Source organism: Nomia melanderi, chromosome 4 (genome assembly GCF_051020985.1).
Source record: "Nomia melanderi isolate GNS246 chromosome 4, iyNomMela1, whole genome shotgun sequence".
NCBI lineage: Eukaryota > Metazoa > Arthropoda > Insecta > Hymenoptera > Halictidae > Nomia > Nomia melanderi.
Window position 1 is genome coordinate 4,849,753 of NC_135002.1, and position 22,327 is coordinate 4,872,079.

Below are 22,327 nucleotides of genomic sequence, written 5' to 3' on the forward strand. Positions count from 1 at the left end.
GAGTCGAACTGTCCAAGACCAAGGTGTCGTTTATAAAAATTCACGAACGCGATAGTGGTAATTCAGGACATGAAGAGTTGATACAAGGTAAGAACGAAACGGTTCAAGGAAACGAAAAGGAGGAGCAACAGAGGTTCGGATAAGAATCAAAACATTTACTTTCCCGCCGATTCAAGCGAATCTGACGAAACGACGGCGTGTATGAAGATCACCCGATAAAACGAGCTTGTCGCATACGTGTTCCGTTCAATAATCTCTGCGCAATAGCTTTATCTAGCCGGTTGCTAAAGACGGAGCGACAGAGTCGTTCTATATTCGGGTTAACGAATATTTTTGGCCGCGGCGCGGGGAATGGAACGCATCCGCCGGCGGTCCGACACGGAACAAACCGCCATCATGGGAAGTATTAAGTACCCTGCGTTTCTGATGGCATCGCTAGCAAGAAGTCACGAGAGCACGGGTTTCCCGTTGAATGTTCTGTTTACAGTATTCGCGGAGTATAACCGTAATTGCATGAGGACAGAGGAAGGCCAGATAACCTGAAAAAAAATTAGTTATTCGCGAAAAAATTTCGCGGCAGCGATTGTTTCGATAGGACAGAGTCGCGTAGTTCTCTTATCTCTCTTTTCGCCACAAAACAACCGCCGCTTTCGAATTCTTTTCGCTAAAGTCCTCGTCAGAGACGCAGAATACGGCGACGCGCATTCGGGGAAACGCACCGCGAAGGAAAATTATCGCGCCGGCGGATCTCGCGGTCGATGGATCGCGTAATTCGTCACAATCGTTGCACCAATGACGAACCAACCACCTGCCTCGGCTCGCAGAGTCATACGTCCGGGTTAAAATTAGAACTTTTTGTCCGGACTCGCGATGCCGCCTTATCGCCGGTGTAATTCATCGGCAATCGAAGATCGAGATAAAATGCCCCCCGCCCCGTCGACCCGAACGGCGACGTCACCTCGATACGTTGCCGCGGCCTGCGCAAAATCAACCGATTGAAAGAAAAACCTTGGAAGACGTGCACGCACCGTCCTTGAATTTCGCGGACGCTCCGCTGTTCTCCGGTGCAGCCGGCGCGCGATTGTTATAGTCCTACATCTGGACTGTATAAATTATACACCTTGTTTATAGTCGACGTGGAATTAGATTTGATCATCCAAAAACAGACTGGAGTGGAATTAACCCGTTGTAGACGGGAATCTTTCGAAATTTTAAATAGCCTATCGATGAGACGCTAAATTATGTATTAAAATGTTAAACTCTAGAAAATAAGTCGATCTTTTGTCGTGTAATAATTGCATCGTTTTCTTAACGATTATCCGTTCTAGACATAAAAACTTGATGTCGCCCGCATAGCGACTTCCGTGCTGAAGGGGTTAACTGCCTCTTAAAGACCATCCGCGAAGTACCCTCTTCAATTTCCTTCTTCCCATACGAACATGCACGAGTCTCGAAACAAAATTGGTAAACAGCCCCCACACAATCAGCATTTTTGTACGAATGGAGCGAGATATGTTGACTCTACCGATTTTCCTGACTTCACGTATCACTTCCCCGTGCATTACGTCAGCCACGTATCTACTCTAAAATGAATATGGAAAGAAAAAGCCTGGAGCTAAACAGATAATATTAACCCATCGAGATAGAGAACACGAATACCGACTAGATAATGAGATAATGTCCCAACGAATCGTTATGCATACGAAAATTGTACAAAATTAGAATACAAACTAACAACCTGCACGTGTCGATAATGGAAGAACGAGGACACACTGTAGGAAAACGTATGTATTCCAAGAATCTAGATATCATGTCCTTCGATGATCGATCCTTCTCGCGGCGGCCGTAGCCGCTCGATGCTTAATGGCTTATAGTATCGGCTCACGGAGATCGTCCCAGTGATCGTCTCGATTTCAGGGCCTCGTGATCATCGCGGAGGAGTAACGAGGCTCCCTAGCTGCGTGCGGTATCAGATTCGGTCACGTTTCGCTCGCCATTCTCGCACGAGGCCTGACATCGATATACCGTCGCGGTGAGGTCAGACAGCGAGCACGTGACGGGAGAGGCGACGCCGCGAAAGGTGGAAGTGCACGCTCTTCATTATCGTTTCCCCTGTTTCCCCCCGCGCTTCTTTTTTTTTTTTATCGCGTAGATTCCAAACGATTACGGGGGAGGGGAAAAAATCGACGCGGAAACGAACGATTCACGTGTCGCGTAATATCTCGGCCTTGGCTCTAGCGAATCAGCCGATGACACTCCATTGTTTTCCGGCCGATTTTTCCGAACGATTCACGATAGAAGCGAATAATAAACTCGCCGGATACTCGAAACGACGATAAAACGGCTCGAGAACGTTGCCGTCGTCGTGTTTCACTGAACCGTGCTCCCCGATACGACGGTTCGTCCGATTTATCTGGAAAGAACAGCGATTTATTGAGTACCCTCCGTTCTTTTTTCCCATCGCGAACAAAGTCAACGCTAAACGTACCCCGTCACTTCGTATATACCTATTTATATCATAACGAGTCGAATAATTGGTTATAAAATGAAGGTGAACAAGTTGGACGTTCGATTTTTCTTATTGGAAGCAGAAACAGAACGAAAGAGGATAATCGAAATATCGGTTAATCGGAAAATATATAAATTGATGTAAAGTTAAGTGAACGAAGAAAAACGCAGAATTCCGAATGAAATTTTAGAAACCGGTCATTTGACCGGTCGCTGTACCGTTTGGCGTTAACGGCGAGTTTTATTATCCGCCAGACTTCGCGGGACTCGTTTCGCAAAAGCGGCGCGCGACACCGGGGCCAGGGACCGTGAAAACTCGTTTCTTATTCGCGGTTGCGAGGCAATTAACGTTGGTCGTCGGCTTTTGTCGTATGGGGCACGAAACGAAAAGTTGTTGGCCTCGTTCGGCGTCTTCGTTTCTCTCTCGCCTCTCCGTCTTTCCGACTGATAACACGCGCGCGGCCGCTCCACGTTGAGCACATTCGCTGTCGGATGTTTCGACTTTCGCGCGTATTTCTTCCAGCGAATTACCGGGGGATTAAATTCACCGTGCGTTGGTTGCGATTATTTTTTTCCGCGCGGACACGAAACAAATCACCTGCGTCAATTAGCATCATACACCGGTCGTTTGCTTTAACTCGTTATCACCGTCACGTACCCGTGACGAATACGGTCTTGCGTTTCGTCGTTCGGTAATCGAAACTTTCGTACAATTTCGTTCTACGTAAGTACATCTATGTTAACCAGGGTAATCAATTGGTATTTAATGCGGTGACTTTTCGAAATATTCCACAAGTATTTTATAAGAATTATGAAACGTATTCCGTGCGTGGTGTCACGATAGCATGCGCAGTTAAACAATCTGAATCGTTAAACAACGTCATCCGCAGCGAACGCGCGAACGTGAACGCAATATGAACGAACGAGGTGAATAGTTGCCAGATATGATACAAGTTTATTGAATCACTGCTTTTTACCTCGCAAATCAACAATTGTCAGTGGGCCCCATTAAATGTTTCGTCGTTTACCTATGCACATGTTTTGTGAAATTCGTAAATTTCTTTCGCGCCCGTGGCTCGTTTCAATATGTTTCTTTTTAGCCGTCGATAGAATGATGATCGTGATGGTAATAATAATAATAATAATAATAATAATAATAATAATAGTAATAATAATAGTAATAATAATAGTAATAATAATAATAAATGATAATTAATTAATCATAGCGATAAGTAGTAATAATCATAATCGTAATAATAATAATAATAATAATAATAATATACAATAATAACGAGATATGCTAATTGCGATAATAATCAATAGATAACAATTAAAATATACATATGATTGTTTCATAGATTTTTCATCGTGTGTATATAGCAATCGTATAACCAATCGTTTTCTTCTCTTTCGTTTCGTTCGATCGATAATTATACCTAGTCCCTATACATATTAGAAATTTCCCCTTTGATTCGTGATATGGCTTCCGCGATGCGGTAATGAATAATGGATTAACGCGTGTAGGTTCGAGTTAACGCATCCCCTACAATGCCCGTCCCTTTCCTCTGTGAACCTCCGATCCACCCTCTTCCCTTTCTCTCTCTCTCTCTCACACACACACACACACACACACACGCACGCACACACATACACAAACACACTCTCTCTTTTCCTTACGCTCATTTCCTCTCGCGCGTTGTTCTCATTTATATCAAATTCTGTTTAGAGCTTCTCTCCCTCTCTCGGTCGTTGATACTAATTAATCGTTCTCATATATGCGTACATAGTTTTGCGATATATATATACAAGTACATGTCCATCGGCGGGCAACAAATCCCGCCGCTACGAATAGCCTCTCGATCATTAAATACGAACGATCCCCGTAACAAAAAAGCCTGGTCGATCCGTTCCGCGACTCATCGAAGTTCCATTCTAGACTGACGTCCGAACGCGCGCCGGTCGAAACGTCGAGCGGCGATCGCGTCTCGCGACATGTCGCGCTGATTAATCCTCGGAAAAAGCTATCCTTATACGGTTCCGTTTCCGTCGCAGTCGACAGACGAAAGGCAACGGCGGCTCGAAACAACGGCGATCCGATCGGTGCCGATCGACGCGCAAAAATCCACCGCCGTTTGCCCCATTTTCATCCTAAAGGATCGAGAAAGTACTCGCGCCGGCGATTAAAAGTACTCGAAACGGTACGTGAAAGTGCTAGTGTCTTAGGTACAAAGAGGAAAAATATATATGTATATATGTATATACACGTACATATGTATATGTATACATACTAGCGTAGGATGAAAATAGCGAGTGTCCTCTCTTTCTTTGGAAAAATAGTTTCGAGAAACCCGACCCTCGGCCGCGGTGCTCGCCGGTTCGATTCGATTCGATTCGACCGATCCGCCGAGCCGAGGCCGGGGAGCAATCAAATAGAGAAAAGGAAATACGAAACGAGAATGATGCAGACGAATTTGAACTGCGGCGATCGCGGTCTACATGCACGCTCTCTCACTCTCTCCCGCATCGCTCGTCCTCCTTTTCCGTTCACTTATTTACAAATTCACCTAGGTATACAAGCTACACGCCTGAGGCTAGAAAAAAAATGCGATCGCTCGAGCGCGGCTAGGTCGACCTTTCGGTTCCCGAACTGAACGTCGAGAGCCCCCGGCGTGTGAAGAAGATTCGACGCCGATCCGCGTCACGCGAACACGTTCCTCTTTGTGTCGGGGAAACGGCCGAAAAAAGGTTCGCCGCGGTTTCTTGCGCTTCCGTTAAAAAGTTCAACGAGAAAGATCCCTAACGTTGTTTCCTCTAAAAACTGGCCGCGTCACGCGTACAATTTCTGGAGCGTCTCTCCCATCGCGAAAAAAGATATTCTCGGAGAAAATACAAAGTCTCCCACGGCCGAGAGAAAATCTCCGTCGACGGACCCGATTAATCGTTTCCGTCATGACCACGAGCTACACCCCTATTTTCCTGTCGCGGTCGTACCTCGACGATGAAGAGATAAACAGTGGTATTATCACGGTCCCCGATCAACCTCCTCCGATCCCTCCGAGCGGCTGACAGATAGTTCTAGCTTCCGGATTCGCGTGTCCCGACGAATCGTGCGCAAGCTACGTGTATATAAAAATTGGAGAATATAGTGTCTATGTACAGTGTTCGCGTGGAAGGCAAGGCTACACGAAACAGACTTCGCGGACGTGGCGGTCTCCTAATCAGGAGAGGCCGCCGCGATTAATTATACACGTGGATATCCGCACGCAACACTCATACGAATTACACGGACACGTCGACAACAACACACACGGGTACAATCGTAAAATCGTTTCTTTCAAAACCACGCAACAACTCTCTCGCATCTCACGTACAAAACCTGTAACAATTGTCATAGAAACTCGAAAGCCCGCCGCTCCCCGACGAATACCCGAATCGATCCAGCGAATTTCAACTGTCGAAAAAGCGTCCCCGAATAAAACAACACCCCTCGTTCGTTACACGGGGCGGCGGGAAAACATTTTTTGAAAAATATCCGCGCGTCCCCCATCCGCGAGAATTTCCCGGCTTGAAAGAATGATCCACTAGCTGCTCTAAGTGTCGCGTATAAAAGTGATCGTGGTCGTCCGCGCTCGAGCCGATCGCCGAGAAAGAAAAGATCAAAGGAAAAAGGTGTCGAGAGAGATTCGTGTCTGTGCGCACCGTGTTTCGGGGCGCGGCCGGCCTCCGATCGGGAGACGGCCGCGTGGCCCTTACAAATATTACTATTATTAAAATACTCGGTGTAAAAATATGTATGATACAGCCGGGACCGGGCACGCGAGTGTCTCTCGTAGCCCGTGTCCGAGAAAAAAAACGAGCTGCTCTCTTCTCTCCGTCGCCACCCAAGAATCCGGGTCTCGGTCGAACCTCTGCGCCACCGGAAGTCCTTTCGCGAGTGAAAGGAGCCCGGGTATGCTTCCTCGATTCGTTTTCCTCGACCGCGTTACAATCCTGTCGTAAACCTGGACTCGAAACGTCTGATCTTCGACCGGAGATTTCTCTTCTTCCTCTTCTTTTTCTTCGTGGTCGTGGTCGTAGTCGTTGACTTCTTGTTCCTTCGTCCCACGCTGACCCTTCGATACCTGAACGTTGTCCGCTCGTCCGACTGAGTGGGACCGAGCACGATCCCTCGTAGGACGTTCTCAGCAATTTCATTATTCGTGGTTTTGCGCCGGGGTCGCGTCCTTGCGCCCCCGCGCATCGCTTGTTCCGTTCTGGTTTCCGGTGACAACTCGGGGCGTCGCGACGCCCCCGAGCCTCAGGTCACGTCTACCACGAGTCCGTGAATCCGATCGTCGGCTGGCTGCTACGTCAGCAGCTTGAAGAACATCAGGGCTAGGGATATGTTGATAAAGAGCACCAGCATCACGAGCTGTTGTCGGGAGAACCAGTCCTGAAAATCATTATATCCGTTAAATCTCTCGTTCAGTTGTTAAGAATGAATTCTTTTTAGATAAATATTCGGTGGACGCTTTTCAATCGATCTCTTTGATGACACCGATAATCGAAATGGAGAATATTCAAATTTTCGTCTTATTTCAAGTCTATGATTCACAACCTATGTTTCTATTGGAAGTATAAGCCATTGGAAGCGTGCCAGTGGAAGCTGGAAATCGCATAAACATCCGGAGTCTATTCATACTGTAGATGCATATCTTCCATTTTGCGAACAGCAATCTGTTAGATTGTTCCGTTATTAACATTGGTTGTTACGATCAAACGTTCGCTCCTTCTAACTTACAACGTTAACAACCGCATCGCTATCTGCCTCGCGAATCTGCATTAACAAGATCACACCGCAACCGTTAAAACTACGCGCACGCGTTACTACGACCGTACTAGCGATCCTGTTATCTGTCTCCTCGAGTGATACGAACCATCGCGAAGGAAAAAGAGCCCGCGTCCCCACGTGCAAGAATGCGCAAAGAAGTTGATTTCGTAACACCGCTCGCCATGTGGCGTTTACGTGTTCTTCGTGCAACGAGTTTGCTTAACGAATGCGACGGAATCGCGATATATAGTTAAATTAATTCCCAACCGTCGCAGGAGACGAAACGCCGTGGAAGAGCGTGAAATTGAAAATCGCAGCGCGTTACGTAAAACTGCGGCGAGTCTTCGAGTTCAATCGGGTGCGCACGAATGGCGGCTGCGGTCGCGAAAGGTGCGCTCACGCTCTGAGTAATTGCGATTCAAGAGGATGACCGGCTCGGGCCGGATATTCAAAGCGGCCGATTCGATTAAGCATTCATAATCACGTATCATTACTCGCGCGACCTACTCTCGCAATCATCCGATAAGAAGTGAGCGTTTTTGCGTCGCCGATTCGAGCTCGAGCTTGTCCCGTGCACAGCTCGCTCGCTCTCCCCTCTTTTTTTTCTTTCTTTTTCTTTTCGTCAAGGTCTCCCCGGCCGAGGGTACTGCGTCTATTTTTCGTTCTACGCACAACACGTAGATAGCTGTTTTGCAAGCTGTTTTCGAAATGTTGCGTATTTTTCTCGCTTCCCAATCGATTCTCTGTCACCCTTCGGAAATACTAGACGTCTCGCGATTTCTTTCGCAAATGCGTGCCTTAAGATGAACGCTAAGGAGCGGCGAGGAGTTCGGACAGAGACCGAGGGATGCGTTTGAATTTTCTTTTTATCTCTCACTGCATTTTCTGCTGTGCATCGGGCAATTTGAATTTTACACGAAGGAATGATTTGATCTGAACGATTTTCTTTAACTGCGAGTATTATTTAAATATTGGATATCTAAAACGACGAGTGTTTCTGGAATACACGGTCGTGATGCTCCACAGCGGATATATAAAAAGAGAGAAGATTCGTGTCGAACCGTTATCGACTCTTCGATATATCACGGGCGTCGACCGGACGACTATGCAAACGCTATCCCCTAGTGTAATGTACTATGAATCATTTTAAGCTACTACGCAGCTACCTGACGACCGGTTTGATCAGTTCCCATGAAAACAGTACGTAGATATCTTTCACAAATCCACGTGAACAAACGTTTTCAACTCACACTCCCATCCACTAGTTTCTGATATTATACTCGATACCTTATCATTCTCTACGTTTCCCCTTATTTTTATTATATGTCAACAGTTATTCAGAGGACGTTGAACCATTCTCTCATTAAAAATATAGAACGTACACATCCACAGATGTATGTTGATACTCACTTTAACCTGAGGACTGACCAGGTACAACAGAGGGTTGGCTCTGAGCCTTTCGCTCTCGTCGATCTGCCTGCGGATCTCCTCCCTCCTCATGCTGCTCAGGATACTGACTTCCTCCCTGGACAGCGGTGCCGTGGCAGTCAGCTGAATGGGCTGCGCCACATCCGGCAGTGACTTCTTTCGTTGGAGGGACGCCGCCGCTGCCGCCGCCGGCATTGCCTGCACGAAGAAAGGAAACGAGAAACAAAGAGAGAGAGATGGTCCACGGATACGGTCGGTTCGGTAAACGCCTTAAAATCTTAAGGGTGCAGGCAGGTATGCACACGGACGCGTGTCCGATCGGGGCAATGGGTTTCCAACGGACCGTCCCTTCACGGACCCTGCCAGGAATTCGTTGCGAACGCTTAATTGTTCCCCGAGATCGACAGTGTCCGATGCAGCCTTTCACAGTCGCTCGGGAAACGAGTTTCCTTCGTCGTTAGGACGTTCAGGTAGAATTTCGTGTCAGATATATTCGAATGTTCACAGTGGTTCTCCCGAGAAAGACCGGATTTTCACTGAAGCATGCTCGATAGGTATTAACCGTGAAGTTTGTCCAGTTTCATGTTTTAACGCGGGTTATTGTGAACGTTTGGGTATTAATGATATTGTATGATAGTTTGACTTCGATGGATCGGTAAGTTTATATAAGATTCGATCATCGTACTCTTCGTGGTATGATACTATTCGACAGTGAATGTGTTAGGGATCTTATCTGTACGGACTCTAAGTAACTATCAGCATTTAAATGAAACAGGAACTAGAAGCAATGGCCTGTCCACATTCCTTGGAGAGTAATTCTAATCACGCGTAACTTATGGCGTTCAGGGCGGCGTGACTCGCTGCTGGATGCTCGCATACGATGATATGTAATAATATAAACATTATAACATAATGAATATTATCGGATTACATTATCGAGACAATGGACATTTCTAATAATTTTAATAGTATATGATAGTATCTTCCCTGGAAAACGAAATTAAATTTGTATCCGATTTCCCCGGAATTTTCAGTGCCATTTACTCTAAAGGCAGAAAAGTCACCAGTCTAGTGATAATAGATAACAAGCGCCGTCCTGACCGCGCTAATTTAGCAGAAAGGGATTTGTCTTCGGCAACGGATCAGTAACCGAGGTTAAGGATCGTGGGTTAGAGCGGGTCCGAGGTCCCGGTGAAAAACGGCGGCAACTTGTTTGGCGTGGCATCGGGCAGCCGTACGTTTACGTGTTCATTAGTTCCACATTTTGAAGAAGCGTGGAAACCGGGCCAGACCGACGGTCGGAAAGGCATGGGGGAATCCTTGGACGTATTCCAAAACGTGCAGCCTCGCTCGTAATCGCACGTAATAACGACGCAAAGGCCAGGAATTCTACTCCGGATACGTTGACCTTCGACACCAATTTTTCATTCGACTTTCGGAGAACCCGGCGAAGAAAACCCCGATAACGGGGGCCGGCGATAATGATTACGCGTTACGCACTCTGGTTGCATTGGACCGATGCTAGTGACCGCTCGTAAACGACTTTTACCGAGAAGTGGAATGTGTCATTCGATAAGCGCGGCGATTAGAATAATATTCTGAGACGGCGAGAGTTTCGAGATCTCGCGAAAAATGGAGGAGGGAAGCTCGTACGCTCTCGTTCACCCCGCTTATCAATCTACGCGAACTTTTACCGCGTTTTACTAGGCGTAAAATTAGATCGGCGCCTCTGTTCCCCTTCGACGATAGCCCCTGTCGCCATTAATTAACCCCCGATCCCGTCTTCCGCCGCTCCGCGTAACCCAGTCACGGGTCAACGAGACTCTATCCTCGGTTTCGAGGTTATTTCTCCAGAGCATTGTAAAGTGCACCGATAACGTCGCGCGACAACCGCGAAGAAAAGCCTGCCACTCTGATTCCCGACGCTCCGTCCTCCCCCAATCGTATCTCGAGCTTATCGAACGATTTCTTTCGTAGTAATCCCCGTGGACGGAGGTCCCTTATCATTCGACACGATTCAAGTCGCGTTCGAAGCAACTGAATCTTCTGGGAACTTAGAGGATCCGCTGCAACGTCTCCGTCTAGCGTGTCACCTTTCAAAACAGACGTCTGACAGCTAGATCCTTCTACCTCACAGAACATTCCTTCTACGATACTTCTATGGGAGACACGAAGTAATCTTCTATTTACCATTTCTACCGTTCGGTTTTTCAATGAAAACATTCACTGCAATGAACTCGAGGTTACCAGGGCTTAAAAGGTGGAACCTAAGGTGAGCGAGTTGTCGAAAGCTTGTCTCTCGTACCTCCACGGGAGGCGCGACGATCCAGGACTCCGAGGCCCTCCTGGCCATGAGCGCAGGGCTGCATAACAGCGCCTCTTCCTCCTCGTCAGGCTCTGACCAAAACATCTTAGCTCCCGAGGAAACGTTCACCCGTGTCAAAAGTCTTCTGACCCGCGAACAACGAAGGGGGAATACTTTATCTCGTTCGGATCACCGGTGGATACACATCTCTCATCTTGCACAGACTATCCCTGAACATTTTCCGACCGCGTTTCCAGCCGTTGGCCGATCGAACCGGGCTCATAGATCGCGTCGTTCCTGCGCCGACGGGTTTTCCAACCGGCTCCGGACTTCGATAAACGGAGAACGCTTGTCTTCCTGGAGAGCGCGCGACGATGAAAATGGAAAATTCAGACCCGCGGCCTCCTGGTGAGGAAGCCAGGCCGCAGACTGAACGGCCCTGGCTGGTTCGACCGAAATAGAGAGACGCCCCACTATTTTCTCGTCGAAATAGCATCGCGACCGGCGGCCGCGTCGCGACGCTCACGGCTCCTCCGTCGTCGCCGATGCCAGAGCCTTGTCGATCCACCGCTGCTTGATTTATCGCCGGGTGTTCGCCGCGCGCTGGCATTATTTCGGAATCGTTTCGGTTTTTCGTTCGCATATGTGTCGAACCGGTATCGGCGCGTATTTTTAGGCCTGCTCCGAGGTGGACGCGCGCCCCGATCACGGAAAGGTGTTCGTTTCGGCGGTCGTTTGAGAGAAAACGGAAGACGAGCAGCGATTAAACCTTCAGAGGCGATTCTTAGTCACCAATAAACTTGATACTAGGAAATGATAAAGTTTGATGTGTAATATTAAGCTGTGCGCAGTATATCGATACGTGAAATATTGAAATAAAATAGATATGCTTTATACGCGTGATTCGTTTTCGACTTGTATTTCTGCTAAACAACTTTCTAGAGAGAAGGATTAAGCTTGCCTGCGTTTTCGATCGTACGATAACTCGCTTTTTGTCTGCGGGAGCATCCGATAACGTCGGTGAGTCATGCGGGAGTGTTGTTTTCATTGATCTTTGGATCGATAATGGTTAGTCACTTCGGTGATCCATCGAAATCCCCGATGTATGGAGGCAATTAGTTGTTACTGATAATTCTTTGATTGTTACTGGTGCATTGTCGCGAATGTAGACTCGGTAAGAACATGTTTGGTAGTTTCGATTCGATCGAAGACACGGTACAGTAACAGTTGACGATCAAAGATGGCGGACGCGGATGACGCGTCGTACGGCGACGACGAGAGCTCTTCAGTCCGTTCACGGCCGAGACGCGACCGGAAATATCGTTACGCAAATAAAGCCGAACTCGCAAATCGCGGTCTATGATTCATCCGCCTGGCATGCGAACGAATACGTCGCGATTTTCGAGAATTCTGTTTTCGATCTTCGCAAGCCAAAATGGGCCTCGGCCCACTTTTGTTTCCGTTTCCTTGTTCCTCCACCGTTGCGTCCCGCTGCGACTCCTGCCTTTCTCTAAAACGATTTTCGTGTTGCTCATTCGTTTATTTCTCATCGAGAAGCCGCGAATATTTATGCAAATCCCGTATCTGTTGCAATTCAAATTTAGTATAGTTGCGTAAACATTTTCAATCAGTCGATTCTTAATTTTGTTTTCTCAACTTCTCGTTCTTCAAGACGTTTTTGTGTACTCCGTACGTATAGAATAATTTATTCCTTCGATATTTCCCTCTTCTGTTTACTCTCTTATATATGTATATATATTTTATCGCTCAAAATAATTCTCAATTTATTCAAGAAAAATGTTCGATCCTGCGCGCTTCGCAAAAGCAACGGCCGAGCATTTGCATCGGTCGGCTATCGATGTCGGACGCTTGTTTTCTCGCCCGATTAATCATCGAATTTCAATCCTGGCGCAACGGTAATTAGCTTTGTTAATCAGAGCGGTATCTTGTTGCGAGTGTATTTTATTGCCATGATCTCTTGACCCGGGGCTTATCAGTATGCACGGTAACCGTGCCACGGGGCTTTGTTGATTTTCCAACGCCGCCAAGACCACGCGATACCGCCCAATTAACGATCACCGTTACCCTCCCTTTTCCCATGGAAAGTCACCCGAACCGTCATAAGGTAATCCCTCGCGGACGATCTTCTTCTGCGAGGCAACGGAACTGCAATCACGGAAATCCCGCGCATTCTGCGCGTGTCCCTCGATAAACGGATTTACGCGTCTAATTAAAGTAGAATTGATCATTCAACTATCGCGGTCATTCACTCTGCACCGCGATACGATTCGATCGGAGAACAAGCGATCGTAAATGTGCAAATACGCTCCCCTGGAAACTTAGTTGTCGTGGTTTGCGTTGCAGATCATTTCTCCTTTATAAACATTTCCAATGCTGTTGCGTATACTTCGCAGAATACGTTTAACCCTCTCGTCGTTGAATATGTATTCTTGTTTAATATGAATTTTGTGGAAAAACAGCTGCGCACTAATCAATCAGGACACGTGTACCGATAGCTAATTAGCGCTTGAACTGTCAGCCACAAGCGAAGATCCTCGTGTGGTATAATTTTCTTTTATCTAGCTGTTTTCTAGCTTTCCGGCAATTTAAAATGTTCGTGGTACCTATGTATACCATTTGGAACGAAAGGGGTAAATAATTCGTTTGTAACTTATAGCTGAAACGAACGTTTCCGTTGAATTCGTAACGGATGATGCAACGAAAATTTATCCTGTAAGGTGGATCGAATGTTTTCTTAAGATAAATATTAATTGGAAACGTCGTTGTGTTTTCGGTTCTTTCAGGAGTGTAAGATACGGTACGATGTTTGATCGTTCGATAAATGTTTGGGGAATTATTTTAGAGTCCGAGAGGATTTTCATGCGTTTTATGCAGAATTTCGTTTTGATGGACGGGACATGTCGAGTTTATTGCGGACATTCTTTGGACGACGCTGCGTGACATTGGTAATAATTGTCAAACGCTGCCTCGGAGCGAGCTACCGAAATATCGCGCGTTGTTTTCACGCCAATAGGCATTGTCTCGACGAGTGCAGTCGTCGCGATGCGTGCGTTCGACACACGCTCGTCTCTTGGCACAGCCGTGGCGGCCAATTAGACAAACGTACATTGTTACGCAAAGATTCGTGGCGCTTTTTTCTTGCCAACAACTCGAAAACAAGACTGCTGGGGAACAGAGGTGCCAATGAATGTATTATTTCAGCACCTCATGAATAACCGTAAATTCTTCTATTATGATTCACGATCAACATCGAAGTTTAATATTCAATTTAGTAGCAGAGATGATTGCGAGCAGTTGTCGAGTCTCTTTAAACTTGCTATTTCCCATCTATACGTGACCTGACATAACATTATCATTAATGAGTGATACAAGAAACTTAAAGTAAAAAAAAATAAATAAGAGAGCGCCATTATCTTATGAATATTGCAAGTGATAGTATCATTAGATTTAAATTTAAATCGGTATAATTAATGGACTAAAGGTTGAAGCCATCGATTAATCGTAACGAAGTAAAAAAAGAGACTTGGTGGTTGAGAGAATTATCCAACGTCCTCCTAATCGACATGCTTTTAATCTGTCGGCCAATAACAGCTGTTACATCATGTACATAAATACATCCAATACATCGAACCAACGTTTTGCGTTTATCGTTGTGTAATTAACGGAGTTTCAGTCGCCGGTCGATCATTCTACACCCGTCGAAATCGTTTCCCCGAAATGCAACCTGGAAATGCATCGTCGAGTGTGCGCGTGCATCGGCTAATTCGCGTTCATCGATCTGGCTCCTCTAGTCGAAACTCCCTACGTTGATTTTCCACTAATACAACACTACGGATTCTTATCCTCCGGTTTTAATAATAAAATACGTGAAATTTCGTCCTACGTTCCGTTTTCGCGTCGATCGTTTCATCTCGCTGAAATTTGCTCGTCCAGATTTTCACGATCATCCCCGAAAACAGAGAAGTTCCAAATAAAAGATCGCTCGAATTCGAATTACGACCTCCGGACTGCGGATTTTTATTTATCTACGGGAGATTTAAAACTGCGAAATAGCGCTCGATACGGAAAAATATATAAACTACCGAAAGTGCAGCGCTTTCTGTAATATTTCCCGGACAGAATATTCTGTATCGTAATCTCGATTTTCCAATGGTCTTCGTACAAGGTTCGAATTTCCATAAAGATCCGCAGTCCAACGACCCAGATCGAATACTATTTAAATGGAACTCGAATCGAGATCGAACTACAAGTTGAAAAATGATCAAATTCCGTCGCGCCACGCCAACTGCGCCGAATCACACATTGTATCCCAGTTTCTCGCGAAAAGACACTTTCGAAAAGCTTGGCACTTGAACAACCCCGTACATCAGGCTCGCGGTGAGGCCGCGGATCCGCCGGTCCGCGTAAAAAATAGTTTTTGAAAGATCAAGGAACTTGGGGAGATCCAATTACAACCGAGCTCTGCCCTCCGCGTTATTTTCGCCGGCAAGGTTCCAGGTTTCATTCGATTCTGTCCCGGCCCGTGATCGTACGGCTCCTCTCGTTTCTTTAGGCACGACCGTCTGCTGGGGTACGATTGCAACCACGTTGAATCAGGGAATTCGTGTTTCGCGAAAAGATCGCCCCCCGAAGCAAGTCTGACCCCGTTCGACAGAAAACATCTGCGATTCCTCTCCCTCGTAGAAACGGTTTTCAAAATTTTTCTTAAAAACGTTTAGTCACCGCGTTCTTTTGAGCAAAATCACGTATTAACTCGTGTTCGCCAGCTTGTACCTGCCGTACGGTTTCGTCGGGCGGCTCGAAAAGTCGCCAGGAAGGTCTGTTCAAGATTTGTCGACTCGGAATCGCATTATATTTCGTGCTCGGGGAGGCAGTAATTAAAACTAACGAAACCGCGCGGCGCGAGGTAAAGCAGAGTACGCACGGATTTAAAATTTAACGTTGTTGTCCGTGAAACGAATATTTTGTTGTCTTGCTCTCTGATAAAGATCGTCGAAAAGGTTTGTCGTTCTTTTTACGTTCAAGTAGTTCAACGTGGCGCTCGAAAGGCGTTCGTAAATGTACTGTGAAAAAACGTGATTAAAATAGAGCTTTCTGATATATTTACGTTCGTGTGTATGTACGTGTGTGTATTTATACATGAACGAGTCGGTGGCCTGGGCCGCGCCTAACGCACAAGAATTAATACTTTCCCGCGTTGGTCTGATTCGACGAGGAATTTCAATGTTCAGCAGAGGTATCTCGAGTTATAGTTACGTATTCTTATAATGCACGTTTGGTACTGACGTTTGTGCTTTTTTCGGCAATGAGGACCAACCCCTTCGAGAAGCTTGAGACCCATCATCGATCACTTATTTCGTTCGAAGAGATGTAAATGCTTAATACGGGGATAGTCGATTTTTATCACAGAAACAACTTGCAGACTATGGGTAGGATTCAAATAAACTCGTTACTCAAGGTCACTTCTTCTACTTTTATGTCACGCCCCCTTTGTTACAGAGTGGGGAGGACTTCTAGTATCTCTGGTTAAGCTTCATTCGCAACAACTGTTCTAATTTCCCCTTTGCTTTCTACTGCGACATTTCCATATCCTCCGAATTGTTTCAATGGACAAGGGAAACGAAAATTTGAATAATATTAAAAACCGTTATCTTTTAAGGGTCGATCTCAGATCGTCCGATCCGCTCCCGCCAATCAAACAAACGCTCGAGAACAAATGCACTTCTCAGAAATTAGTTCCCGCTTAGACGAAGTTGCGCCGTAGTAAAACAATTCCCTTCAACGATCCTTCGTCTCGAAAGGGTCGTCGTCATCGATCACTTGTACAATATTACCACTTAAGTAATTATCTCACGCTACGATGTTTCTCTGTACTTATCTCTACGGAACATGTGTGTACGTGTGTACGTGTATGTACGTGTGTATGCGTGTATCTGCTTGTACGTGTATACATATGTATGTATAATATAGACATCCCATCCTGTGGAACTGGTATACAGTATTATATATCATAGACTTTACAGAGTGACGCTATGTCATAGAAGCATGCGTTAGAAAAATAATGTCTCTGATCAAAAAACAGGAGCAAACAAGCGGCGTGGAGGTGGAGGAGAAAGAGAGAGAGAGAGAGAGAAAGAGAGAGAGATTAAAAACAGTTCTTCCCCGCGAAGTCACCGGGTCGCCGCCGATCTGGACAAGAGGATCAACGTCGGTTTGGATGGACCCAGCAACGCGTGACTTCGCGGGGCGGGTTCAGAACACGTCCGACGATTATACATCCGGCGATGGCGGGCGTAATGGCGCCGAGAAAAGGAAGCGTTACCCTGTTGATGCGGGGAAGCTCTCAAGGACGGGTTGTCGAAGCTTGTCATAGAACAGAGTGGAGGAACATAGGCGACAGAAAGTAGAATCGACGAGAAACCGGGTCCCCGCCTCCACACCGCGCGCGAAACCTTACCTTTTTCATCGGTTTTTCCTCGAATTGCTTAATTAATGGACGTAATCATCAATTACGCTTACTTCGCTTAATTAATGGACGTAAACACCGAGTGCACTGGGTTCGAGAGAAAAAAAAAATAGAGAAGAAAAACAGATCAATTTCCGTGTGTGCGTGTGGTGGTCGTGCGTGCTCTCGACATTCCGGATCGTTTTGTTTTTGTTCGTCTGCCGTCGGTGAAACGGCTCGAGAGGTAACGGGGAAAAATCAAAATGGCGACGGGAATCGAAAGGATTCACACATATATGTGTATATATATATATATATGTACATGGTTGCTGAAATTTGTTTTGCTCCATCGTTCGCTCGAAGCGTCGAGACTGAAGCTAGGGGGTAGGGGTTGAAATTATTGAAAGCGAACCTTTCTTTTGTGCGAATTCATTTGCGGACGCACTTTTATTGCATCCGTGCTGCTCCGACTTTCGCCGACGTTGCGATCGTTTCAGCTGGAACGAATCGACACTTTTCCATTGAATCCGCTAGATTTCGAACTACTCTTTGGAGTATCGCGTTACTCGTCGACGAGTGTTTCTTTGTTGCCCGGTACGATTCGAGAACCGTTTAAGTTCCTATCGTGATTCGACAAGGAATCGTTCGGCAGCGAAGCGATCGCGGTATCGTTGCAGTCGTGCACAGATCGCGTGCGTCGGTCGTGAAGTGCTCTCTCGTATATCTTCTTGTTCATTGTTCCGCTACGTCTATTGTGCTTCCCATAAAAAAATAATTTCTGTCTGTCCCCGACAAGAAAGCGGAAAAGAACGTCGCTCCGTTTTCGCTCAATGCCCAAGTTCGATTTAACCCTTTCAGCCTCGTTAACGTTCCCCGAGCGGGCCAGGTCGTTCCGTTCCCTACTTATCGTTCATTTCCTTTCGATCAATACTCCCTTTTCATCCCGCGTGGCCTATTCACGGAGCGCGCGGAGCGGCCCGATTCAATATTTCCTTCTTTCTTCCTTTCCCTCGGCCGCGTTATTTTATTTCGCCCATTGAAAACGCGCGCGATTCATCGCCGAAAGGGTTAACTGCCTATCGATCCGCATACGCGAGACCTCTATATACGTACGTAGTTAGCTAATAACAATCTACGACCAGGTACATGTTCCGCCTTGCTAATCCACGCTCTCAGAAAATCGGAAACGCCGCCGGCCCCCGGGCAAGGCTACGACATTATGAATCCCGACGCGACGGAAGCTCGGCAAACAGAACGTTTTCGTCGCGACCTAACAGGTCTGCGAACGGTTCCTTCGCTTAACGATCATCGGCCACGATGACACATTGTTCGTGGGTTTGCTACTTGGAACTGGTGAGTCATCCTCCATTTCTGAATTCATTAGCTCGTCTGTCGAGAAACTTGGGACGATTTCCTTTTTCTTTAAATAAACTTACTAATTTCTTAGTTAACGCTGCAGACGATTATCGCCTTTGCTTTGTATTCGTCGTGGATGCCAGTATTCTTTCATCGAAGTTGAAGTATTTATCTGTCGTCTTTTGTGATGTGTGGAAATATAAATGAGGATCATTGACAAAGAAGCTATCACCAATTTGAGTGTTGTTCAACGTTCGATAGATGAACCCAGCGATCTAATCTTCCAAACTAGCTTCCATCGGGTTCTTTCCCTTGGACAGTGATCGTAGCCTTACCCGCGAGTCCGCGAAGTCTGGCGCGCGCATCGTCGAGACTAAAGTGTCGATCTGAAAATATTTTCCTTCTCGACGCATACCAAACAATGGTTCCGGTGTCTGTTCCCGTTAACACGCCAGCCATGATGTAAACCGCGAGCGTGCCTGTTGACTAAACCGTGACCCTACGTAGGATACACGGTGTTTCAATAGGCGTGATAGATTTTTAAACAGCTTTCGTCCACGTGTTCACGAGACTTCCATAAATGTCATCGGCGGTCTCTGGCGAACCGTCGCGAGGCTGTATAATATTTCAACGTAGGCTAGGAGTTATTTGATTTTACTACCACAGTTCGTTTTCAATTCGAGCTGTGTTACGTGCGCCCCGAGAAATTTACGATCAACATCGGTGATTTACCGTAGCCGGAGTCAGTCAAAGCGAGAACAATTTCGTGTCCGACATCAAACGATGCTGTCCCTTAAGAAAAATTTCGGCCAATGATTCACGATCGATCGAGTAACTGTTATTTAACGATCGAGCAATTACTCTCGATCCGAATATTGATTTACGCGGGGGAATCGTCGGGAAACGTTGCCCGTTCGAAGATATACGGAAAAAGACGTTTCGGTCGTGTTTGAAATACCGTTCGGCTGTCTTCGATTACGAATTCTGTCACCCGTATTGAAACACCCTGTATACATTCAGCGCCAAACGAGTGCCGGGTACCGGTCAAACATTCCCGAGTCTGTTTGATCGATCGGAGTCTTGGCGCGAACGTATACGTTATCTTTGTAGAAACATCGTCCAGGTCACTTTGGCACGGGCTTCGACGTTTACCGGGACGTTATCGTTCAACGACGAGGCGTTATGTAAAATATGATCTCTGGGTCTGGGAATGTGTACTGGACCGGCTGGTCGGTGGAATGTGAAGTGCGTTGTTCGCAAGAAGCTCCACACGGACGAAGTCTGCGGCCCACGATCGCGAATGGACCCCGGTTCCTCGAGCAAATAGAAAATATTCTCTTTGAAACGCGTCGAGGTTATTGTTTGATTTGAAAATCGATTTCCCCGTTGTTTCATCGTTTTAAATAAGCGCGCTGTGCAAGCAGCCACGTTTGCACGGAACACAACGTTACACCCTGCTTTGCGACATTGAACTCTATGTACACTAGATACACTGTGACACGTTACGACGAACATTATCATTAAGCTACGGTACCGGTGGACCTACTTAGCGGATGATTGTTTGAAATTGTCCGTTCTATTTCCAAAATTCTGTATATTAATTGGTCGAATATTAATAAGCACTTAACGTTAATATCATATTTCCAAAGTGTGGCGTGTGTTTCATTGGAGTAATAACTCGCAGTATCGACAGCGCTATAATTAGCAGATGCAGTGTAGAAATAATTACGAGAAAATGTAATTTCATTTCGTAAGATTATCGCGCGTACAGTGTTCAAAATGAAACCATCGTCGTTCCATTATCGAAGTGTTAAAACGATATATTGCACCCTTTACAAAAATATAGAACACTTTTTCGTATTCGCGTGTCCACCGGTACGTTTAGATCTTAATCTAAATTAGCCGCGCTAAACGATCCGCCAGTCGTTCTTCCGGACACGAAATATTCTTTTCAACGAGCCCCAAAATATCCCTTGGAAGTGAACATCGCTCGAAGGTCCGGGGTCGAATCACGAGCCGCGTTTCTCGGCCGGCTCTCGGCTGAATCGCGCGACGAAACGCGGCGCAAGCTTCGTTTACTCTCGCAGATCGCAGGTGGTGTACATTATTTATTATAATACTTATACTCATAGGGTTGCGCGGCCCTTCGACGTTGCGGCGAAGGCGGGGACCGTCCGGCCTGCGTCCTGGGATGGCATGCACAGAACACAGCACAAAATGCCACACAGTTACACAGACAGACAAAATCGACAGAGAAGAGAAAAGATACAGATACAGAGAGGTAGATAGATAGATAGATAGATAGAGAGAGAGAGAAAGTGGAAGAGAGAGAAAAATAAAATAAGACTTGGTTAACGGAGGGTCTGGACACTTGAGATGATAATCAAAGACATGTATGGGAGATCGGCTGAAGGGTTGAAACGGGTATATCGATCGGACAGCGTTAAATGGCGGGGAAGCGTTTGATCGTCAAATCCGTAGGCACTGGAGAGTTCCTGTAAAATGGCGTTCGATCACTTCGAAGCGTTCGGTCGGCGTGAAATTGTTCCTCGGTTTGCGACGGGGAAAGTCAAGTCGATCGTTCGAAAGCACCCGATCGTGACGAGTAATAAAAACCGGTGTGTGCATGGCTAATCATGGTCGCTAGGCTAGCAACTACCGCGCAAACTATGACGTACTCAGGAAGCAAAAGAACATGGTATTACATCGTTCGTCTCGCTAAAAGGGCTTGCTTGGTGGAGAATCGTACGATGCGGCTAATCAGCAGGCAGAGTGAAGCGACCAATCGGAAGTTAGAGTACTCTCAGAGATTCTGACCTCGGGGAAGATCAGTGTAGCGCTGATTGACTGCTAGGGAACAGGATAACTCGATTTTGGCAAGGTGTATGCGAGTAAGTGACGATCGAAACGATAATTTTGATGGTAATCATTCGGAACGAGTTACTAAGATTTTGAAAAATGTCTAACATTATATATATCAATTAATAAAACTGTGGCATTCTGTGAATCTATCTTCAATCTAGATATATCCGAAGGGTATTTACAAATTTATCGAACTGTCTACATCTTAATCTATTCCATGATTCATTAATTACAAGCAGGAACGGCAGAATCTTGTAAATTACCTTATATCAGTTACAATTCACGTGATTAACCAATTCGAAATTCGTTCTAAACCGAACTGACACGTTCACCCTAATTATCCAAGAATACTAGTCACAGGATCGCCCGACTGCGGATTATCGTGTTTACAATCCGGTCTTACCGGGCGAATCGAGTTACACTGCGTCGCCTAATGGTCAATTATCTTTACTATATACAGGTTACAATGATCGCCAAGTATTCCGACACGGTTTACGGTTAGAATCCCTGAGCACTTTATAGGCAACGATCTACGGAACCGTTCGAATCGGGAATGCAGATTTATTTCGAGTCTACGCGGCTAGATGAATCG

General features: G+C 46.2%; 2 protein-coding genes across 2 annotated transcripts in view; both read right to left on the minus strand.

Annotated features, from left to right (window-relative positions):
* Positions 1–1,770: 1,770 nt before the first annotated feature.
* Positions 1,771–14,324, minus strand: LOC116435151 (uncharacterized). The gene is made up of 3 exons (XM_031994412.2): positions 11,052–14,324; positions 8,729–8,944; positions 1,771–6,940 (listed from the first exon to the last, which is right to left on the minus strand). The coding sequence occupies exons 1-3, from the start codon at positions 11,154–11,156 to the stop codon at positions 6,854–6,856; spliced, it is 408 nt and encodes a 135-aa protein (XP_031850272.1). The 5' UTR covers positions 11,157–14,324; the 3' UTR covers positions 1,771–6,853.
* A 300-nt stretch (positions 14,325–14,624) lies between these two features.
* The window catches only part of LOC116435150 (uncharacterized), a 64,311-nt gene continuing 56,608 nt past the window's right edge, over positions 14,625–22,327 (minus strand). Inside the window, exon 10 of the mRNA XM_076366791.1 lies at positions 14,625–21,059. Coding sequence (XP_076222906.1) covers positions 21,000–21,059 — 60 coding nt within the window. The 3' untranslated portion in view covers positions 14,625–20,999. The remainder of the gene's footprint in view (positions 21,060–22,327) is intronic.